Source organism: Protomyctophum bolini (assembly GCF_963924005.1).
Source record: "Protomyctophum bolini genome assembly, chromosome: 15".
Taxonomy (NCBI): domain Eukaryota; kingdom Metazoa; phylum Chordata; class Actinopteri; order Myctophiformes; family Myctophidae; genus Protomyctophum; species Protomyctophum bolini.
Window position 1 is genome coordinate 20,669,233 of NC_137876.1, and position 8,944 is coordinate 20,678,176.

General features: G+C 43.2%; 1 protein-coding gene across 2 annotated transcripts in view; it reads right to left on the reverse strand.

The window, feature by feature from the left end:
• Positions 1-1,516: 1,516 nt before the first annotated feature.
• Positions 1,517-8,944, reverse strand: part of osr1 (odd-skipped related transcription factor 1) — a 19,250-nt gene continuing 11,822 nt past the window's right edge. Inside the window, exons 2-6 of one of the 2 annotated variants that reach the window (XM_080783827.1) lie at positions 8,917-8,944; positions 7,745-7,855; positions 6,984-7,162; positions 5,833-6,239; positions 1,517-3,818 (exon numbers count right to left, since the gene is read on the reverse strand). The exon at positions 8,917-8,944 is cut by the window's right edge and continues 148 nt beyond it. In XM_080783827.1, the coding sequence (XP_080639953.1) occupies positions 3,686-3,818; positions 5,833-6,239; positions 6,984-7,162; positions 7,745-7,855; positions 8,917-8,944 (858 nt within the window). In that variant the 3' untranslated portion in view covers positions 1,517-3,685. Of the gene's footprint in view, positions 3,819-5,832; positions 6,240-6,983; positions 7,163-7,744; positions 7,859-8,916 lie in introns of both variants that reach the window. The other variant, XM_080783826.1, reaches the window with a different exon arrangement.

An 8,944-nucleotide genomic window follows, 5' to 3' on the forward strand; every position in this document is an offset into this window, starting at 1 on the left:
CACGGACATTGCTGTTCCTTGGAGTGGTTGCACCACTCAAAAATAGATGCCTCATTGGCCCGCTGCAGTTTGTCGGAGCGATGTGTGTCGACAGGAGGGCGGAAGAATTTACACTGGGGGAGGAGTCAGGACGTACGCAGGAAGAGTGGAAGGGGCACGCTACGTCACGCTGCCACTCAAGTGAATACTGGCGAATCACAGCGCACCTTTCCGGGACTTATCAGACCCGAACATGCGCTCTGTGACGCACACTCATGCTCCCGAGGTGCTTCGCAAGGAATATCGGGATTTATTTTGCCCTCCCTTGAGCACATAATACGCTCCAGAGCCGAAAGGGGCTTCTACCTTTATTATGTCTATGGTTGTACCCCCTGTCAGAGTACCCGTTCCACCCATCTCTGTGTCCCTTTTAGGCCCATATATGGAGATTTCTGATTCTGTCTCTAGACTGTGTCCCTTTAATCCTATATATGGAGTTCTGTGTCAGGCATGCCCAAATACGGAGTGAATAACTTGATGTGATGTCAGAACAGGCCAACTCTATACATGGACCATACAGAGCCCGGGCCTCTAGAGGCCTTTTGTGGCGGTTCTGGACAACCGTGGGCCCATCCGACTGGACAGATAGATAGATAGATAGATAGATAGATAGATAGATAGATAGATAGATAGATAGATAGATAGATAGATAGATAGATAGATAGATAGATAGATAGATAGATGACGTCACAGGGCACGGAATACTTCAACAATACATTATCACGCACACACAAAGCTGGGCAAAAATCTGAAAATATCGTTGTTAGTGGTGGTTTTAATGTAGCGGTTATAATTAATTTAAATGTCTCCTGCATTTATGATAATGTTTATGTTTACTTGGAAAACCTTACAATCGGACAATAGCGAAGAGGGAAGTGACGCTCGCTATAGAGGGCATGCGCGTGACATCATCATACCTGGAAGTTATGCGGGAACGCCCACTGAGTGGCAAAAACTATATACTTTCTGGCCTTGACAGCCCATTCATCCAAACAGAAAAGTCCTGTCTGATTGCATTAAACAATGTTAAAAACTCACCAACATTGCAGCTGTACGAAAAGTACTTTCTATCTGCAGTTTTTGTTTTTGTTTCATAAAAATCCACCATAGAAACGTTATGAGCTATACTTTCTCTCAAGAAATGCCCTGCACTTGTGCTTGTTTTCAATAACACAACATGTTGCTGCCTCCTGCATCATGTGACATTTAGAAACAGGTGGTACGCAGGACGGTTGAGTGATTTCCAACGAGCGCTTCCAAACTCCAACACTCCCATGCTGCTCAATGTTTTGCCACTCAGTCTAGATGAGGGGGGCGTGTCCTGATGGGAAGATCATGCATGTGCATACTCTCTTTACCCACAAAAATGAAACAATCTCTTAGAGACTTGACAACTGAGGGAATACAGTAAAATATTGTTTTTATTTATTTAGAAAACGACTATTCATCTTGAAAATAAGTTTAAGGAATCCAGTGATATAGGTACATATAATCAACAAAATCAGGTTAAAGTGCAAAAATACAATTAAGACAAAAATAATCTGTACAAAAATACCATTGGAATGTGATAGTTCATAGAGAAGGAGGAGGATAGGGCTATAATTATTGAATATGGCTTTCTTGATCTTTTCAGTTGTTAAAAAAAATAAAAATAAAGAAAATTGCATAAGACAGCGATTCCCAAAAACCTGTGGTCCCAAGAATCGAGTGAGGTTATTGCAAGTAGGTCCCCAGATAAGTGGCAAAACACTACGATTTTATCGATAATACCAACATTACTATTTAAAAAATATATACTATGTATAAAACCTTTGCAAATTTTACATTTCATCGTGTGGAATTTTAAAATATACTATGTTTGTTCCATTTGATCCAAGCCCACTGGAACCCAATCGATTGATTGATTGGTTGGTTGATTGATTGATTGATTGATTGATTGATTGATTGATTGATTGATTTGATCATTAAAGTAAACATTGTCCACCCATGGGCCATGCATGTTTGGGTCGCGTTGCATTTCTTGAGATTTATTTTCCCAAGTGGGCCTTTGTTCCATGATAAGGGTCGGGAACCACCGGCCAGCCCTGCTGACACAAGATTTGGCGCATCCCTTTCAACATGTCTCTTTGGATTAAATGCTTCGGTATACGACGTCAAAGTATTTGGAACGAGGAGCAGCTGTCAGTCTCACATCCCATCCGTCCATATAACGTTCCGTCCGTTGAAATAAAAAGCATCAACTTCTTTCTCCGTTAAAAGCATCAGCCATCTTATCTTCATGTTTTGGTCCTCAACTAGAATGTGGAAAAAAGTACTCGAATGTTTTACTTATGTGAAAGTATCAATACGGCAATGTAGATGTACTCCGTTACAAGTAGAAGTCCTATATTCCAAATGCACTCGAGTAAAAGTACACAAGTATCGGCAACAATATGTACTAAAAGTAAAAGTACTCATATTGCAGTCAGAATGTCCCATTTCAAAAAGGTCAAAATGTGTACAAAATCTTTTGAAAATACCCAATCTACAAGCTCACAATGCGTCGCTCTGCGACGCATTGTGAGTTTGTAGATCTGCTATTTTCAAATGGCCCAAATGTAAATAGCGCTGCAGTGGTTACTGTATGTTTTGTAATAATAATAAATAAATAATTTCCAAAGTAGTTTTCAAATAATTGTAGTGGAGTAAAAGTACAATATTTCCCTCTGAAATGTAGTGGAGTAGAAGTAAAAGTACTGAATATTTGACATACTCAAGTACAAATACCTCAAACCTTATGAACTCTGAAACGGTCCATTTGGTTAAATCAAATCATCACATTTTACAGTGAAGATTGGGTATTTTTTTTCCTTTCTTTCATTTTTTTCGTATTAATGCAAGAATAGGAGCTTCTATTTTACCCTGCTAACTTTTCAGTATTGTACTTTTTACACCACTAAACTTATTAGCAAACTTTAGTGAATAGTTACTTCGTATATTTTGATTATTATTAAGAAACACATACACATACATTCCTGCCATTTGAAAACTTGAAACACGACATTAATTCTGGCATAATGACTACTTTTACTTTTGGTACTTTTGGTAAAATGTTACCACTTTTTCCACCACTGTTGTAATCCCCATCGATGATGTCACTGGTAGGTGCGGCTTCCCAAACGTCCATAATAGTCCACCAATGAGAGCGCAGAGTGAGAAGGCGGGAAAAGGTGCCGTCTTCCAATGAGCATTTAGTCACGGTTATAATTATGAAGATCATGTTGAAAATGGCCGAAGTGCTCCTTTAAGACTGAAAAACCAATAAAAAGTACACTTCATAACTATTGGAGAAAACAAAAGGTTTATGAATCCAGGAATTGAAGAACCAAGGGGTGCATGTTGGGCTGACGCAACGTACAGGCCTTCTCTCACATGTGTTTCCATTTGCTATGCAATAATTGGCAAGGAGATACGCTTTTCCTGCTAGTTGAGATGAAGAAAAAAAAAAAAACACACACACAACGAAAACAAAACCAAAGAGAGAGAAAGAGAGAGAGAGAGAGAGACAGAGAAAAATCAGTCTTTTTGTCTCATTGTTTGGCTTTGGGGACGGTGGGGATTCCAGGGCAGCGGTCGCTGTCCCCGCTTCCATTGTCAAAAAAAAGGATCACTTGATCTTGGGCGGCTTTATTTCCTTGACTTGCATGTGTAGTGTTTTGTGCACGGCCAGAGTCCTTGACTGACAGAAGCCCTTCCCGCACTCCTGGCATTTAAAGGGCTTCTCTTTGGAGTGGATGTACCTGCGACACAAAGAACATAAACAGTCAGTCTTTTAACACATTTAGACCCGAGACCACATTCTACAAAAATGTCTTCTTTAAATCATGAGAGTTTTCTGAAAATCCTATGTTTTCCCCCAGGAATTATAATTATGTGTTGGCCCGCGGACCCACATCTCAAAATATGTTGTTCCAGCGACCTCCCCCAGAAGCAAATATTTGAGTTCTAGAATGCGTGTGCTGTGAAAGAGTATATATTCAAAGATTTGCGCCACTTTTTCACGATTTTTAAAAAATAGCTAAAGTATAACATACATCTTAACAGTTTTCTGAAGGAAAAAAATATATGTTTCTATGCCAGTGGTTCTTAAACCAGGACCCCCAAATGTAATTTGCCAGTTGACCCCCCCATTTGAGTTAAACATTTTAACTTTTCACTGTCATTCAAAGATTTGCACACATTTTCACGATTTTTCAAAAATAGCACATCTACAAGCTCACGAACAGGCGAAGTGACCCGCTGTGAGCTTGTACATCTGCAATGTTTGAATAGCCATAGTAAAAAAAGAAAAAATCTCAAATGACTCAGATGCTTTCCCGGCTGTAATGGGTTAAGAATAACACTTCTAACAATAGCACACGTCACACTGAACCTTTTTAAAGCCTATACTTAGCAGACAGGAGTCCCCCAGGGCTGTGTACTAGGCGCCCTCCCGTTTCCCCTTTTACACTGAGTATCTCTATGCCGAAAATAGCCGATCTATACAAGAGCACGAGTTGGAGATGTGTGTACAGTGTATGGTTGTTGTGTAGATCGGCTATTTTACTCCAACGTTCGCCTGCCAGAATAAGGTATCACGATACGAATACGACACAACTTTATTGTCAGCTTGCGCTGAAATTAGTTTTGCGTCCGTGACGTCACCGCTCAAGACACAGACGAGACATACAGACACAATACGTCGCAAGACCAAACGATAGACATTACAATGGGACAGAAAATCACAGAAGCAGAAAAGAACAAGAACGAAATATCCTCTGGTTTATAAGCGGGACAGACTGATGCACAACATAGTTCTTTAGTTAGTTTGTATACATTTTAGGGACTGTTTTAATGGATACTGAAAGAAATGAAAGGTATAGCTGTCCACCAAACAGACATATTACTACAGATCACGACAGACTGTCGGTCGAATGAAGGTATGAACAGAAGTTGTTGAATGCACCTGAGAGGAGCCGGCGCACCGACAGAAGGCTACTATGGTGCTAAAAGAAAAAAAAAAAGCTTATAGTTTGATGTCTTTTCCAACAACAAGGCCCCTGCTACACCATATTATATTGTCTTGCACTACTATATTCATTATTATTGTTATAGCTACTACTTGTATTTGCCTGCATCTCTCACCCTGTCTATCTTTCTTCTATTTTCTTTCTTTCTATTTCCCCTCCCGAGTCTGCTTCTCGTGAAAACGTTGTCCACATCACGCGTGCTATGACTGAGTCATTGAACAAACGCTCGCTGCCATCGCAACATCAAACGTTGTGAACAATGTCGTTAATAAATTCCTATTAAAACGCTTTTGTTTTAGACCATTTTAATTGCGATATTTGACCGGAGTTAGTTCCATCTTTAGACCACTATGCTGTGACACTGTTCAAACAGTGTCACACAAAAGTATAAGGAAAACAGAAATAAGACCCACTTTAACCACAATTATACTCTGGGCTATATTTTTTGCACCACCCCTTTACCTCTTATCCCTAAACGTAAAAAAAGAAAAAAAAGGCAAATATATGTTTAGGGATAAGGGGTATAGAACAAGACGGGGCCCTTTGTCTGTTTGGCTAAATTGCAGACTCTATACATGCTTGCATGTCGATTTGGGGAGTGTCGATTTGGGGGGTCCTTGACATGAAAAGGTTCGGTAACCACTGATATAAGTGTGTGCGTCCCTCCCCTCCTCCTCCCCCTCCCCCTACCCCTCCCCCCCCTCCCCTCCTCCTCCCCCTCCCCCTCCCCCTCCCCCCTCCTCACCTGTGGTCTCGCAGGTGGTCCTGCCGCCGGAAGGCCTTGTGGCAGATGTCGCAGGTGTACGGCCGCTCGTCCGTGTGCGTGCGCTCGTGGATCAGCAGGTTGTAGGACTTGGTGAAGTGGCGGCCGCAGAACTTGCACACAAACTCCTTCTTGGTCTTGGAGGGCAGCCGGCCGCGGCTGGGCTTGGCGTGGTGGTGGCCGCCGCGCTCCGGCGACCCCCCCGCCCCCGCCGCCACTGAGGCGGCGAGCTGCTTGGCGGCCGCGTCCAGGAGGCAGCCCAGCCCGCCCCCCCCTCCGCCGCCGCCGCCGCCTCCGAGGATGGCGCCGCCAACACCGGGCGGGCCGCCGCGGAGCGTGGCCCCGGCCCCCGTCGACATGCTCAGGTCCTCGGCCTTCAGCGGGTCCTCCTGTGGGGTGGGCGAAACGGGGACCATAATCGTTATTATTATTATTAACTCATTTCTGACCTGAGATCAGATTCATACGAGGTTTCCACTGGACACACACTGGTCTGATTAACCCATTCTGACCCGGGATCAGATTCTAAAAATGTCACAGTCGTTCTTCGATTTTTCAAAAAAAGCAGACCTACGAGCTCGTAGCGCGCCACTCGGTGGCGCGCTATGAGCTTGTAGATCTGCTATTTTTCAATAGCTGAAGCATAACATGATGCCGACACCAAAATGGGTTCCCGTTCAGAATGTTAAGGAAGTCCCGATTCTTTTGCTCCCAATCCGATTGCGATCATTTTGATCTTGAGCATAATTATGCCGATACCGATTTCTCCCGATCCGATATTTATATATTTTGAGGGGGCGCTAGCCCCTCCTATATACAGCTTTAATGTTTTGTTTAATGTACAATGCTTGTTTAAGAAAACACCATAGACAATAAAGAGAAATCTAATGTTTGTTTTTGTTGTAATTGATGTTGTAAGATGAAAAGAACGCCCCTCACTTCACACAGGTGTGATTTTTTTATAAAACACTTATGCCATATCACAATAGTGCAATATCCAAAATCACAGACTATGTGGGCTGTATTTTGCGTGTCTTAAGTACCAGGTCTTATTACTTAACTTAAGACCTGGAGGCAAAAAAAACAAACAGAAGAGAGAGAAAAAAAACGTGATTCTTCATGCATCTTCCTACCTGGGTGGCCGCGGCCGCCAGGTTGGCGAAGTCGAAGCGCGGCTTGTTCTTGGAGCCGCCGTGGTGGTGGAGGTGCTGCTGGTGGTGGTGCAGCAGCGTGGCGGCCAGGTCCTGCTGCTGCTTGCTGGGCTGCAGCAGGTGGTGGGGGAAGAGGGGGATGGAGCCCATGGAGCTGAAGCCTGCGTGCGTGCGGGACCGAGAAGATGGACCGTTACAACCACAAATGCACTCTTAGATGTAGCACTTTTGTAGACTTAGCTGATGATGATAATACTAATAATAATAATAATGAATTGCATTTTCATAGCGCTTTTCTATGCACTACGTGCCTATACTGCTTTACAACGGTTCGTTCATTCATACATTTGGGAGGTGAAGCGGCGAACAGTCGACGCCAGCGTCCTCACCTTGGGCAAGACACACAGCACAGGGCCGGTGTCTTAAGTACCAGGTCTTATTAGTTATTACTTATATAACTTAAGACCTGGAGGCGTGATCAATGCTCTTTGGCCACTCTTCTTGGTCTTGAGTTATAAGTAATAAGACCTGGTATACTTATAAGACACGCAAAATACAGCCCATGTGCAGTGTCTTAATATGCCCAAGGACACTTCAATGCTTGTGGACAAGGAGGAGCTGGGACTCAAACCGCCGGCCCATGGATCATTGGACGACCTGCTCTGTAGTCTGTACCTCCTGAGCCACAGTCGCCCCCTGCATAAACGCTGTAAAGGATTATCGGTCCCGTGTGTGATCCGTACCTGCGGGCAGCTTGGAGATGGTGCAGCGCGGCAGCGCGGCCGCCAGGGGAGGGTATCCCAGCGTCCACTGGTGCAGGTGGATGGCGTGTAGCGCGCTGAAGCTGTAGATACCTGCTGGGAAGAGTATCGCGTATTATTAATATACTGTACAACTATATACGGCTCCGTTAGATCATGTATACAAGTCCGGGAATTCAACATTTATACCTGAGTAAACGTACAAATGTATGGTACTTGAACTGAAGTACCAAAAGTAGAAAGTACTCAGTACGTATAGTACTCACTATACGCAGAATGTTGAAATGTATTAAAAGCTCACAATGCGCCGCGATGCAATTCAGGCTGTTTTCAAATGGCCGAAATTTATATATGGGGCGATAACGTTGTCACTGTATATGTTTTGTAATTATAATCAAAATCTTCAAAGTAACTAAAGTTGTCAACTATAAAGTAAAAGTACAATATTTGCCTCTGAGATGTATGTGTGTAGTGTAGAGGTAAAAGTACTGGAAATTGGAAATACTCAAGTGAAGTAAAAAAAAACTACCTCAAAATTGTACATACAGTACTCGAGTACATGTACTTGTATACTTTGCACCACTGCCTCCGGGGAAGTATAGTGTCAATTTGCACAGAACATCTTTTGATTAGATTAGTTTCAGTTCATGGTCTCTTGACTAGGGTTTATTTAGTTTTAGTCAGGTTAACAGTCATCTGGAATGTTTCAGTGTAGTTTTAGTGGACTAAATATCATACGGTTTTATAGTCGAGTAAATCTACAGTTGATTTAGTCGGACTGAAATGTTATTATTATTATTATTTTTGCGGTACCTTGATATGGCATCATAATGGCTGACTTTACACTGTCTTGATCGCATGCTGAAAATAGCCAAGCTTTGCCAGATCTGCTTTACTTTCAGAGCCCAACGAATTACCAAATATAAAAGGACTTGTCTTTTAGTTGTCCTGGATCTCTTCTCCACTGTTCCCTCCCCAACATGTTAGTCTAATATTCATTTGTTGACGAATTGTTCATTTGTTGGCATGTGTGTCTGTCTGTTTGTGTGGCTGGTGGAATCCACCCTGGGAAGCGTGCGTGCGTGCGTGCGTGCGTGCGTGCGTGCGTGCGTGCGTGCGTGCGTGCGTGCGTGCGTGCGTGCGTGCGTGCGTACCTGGGAAGTGTGTGTCCGTGGCCCCTCC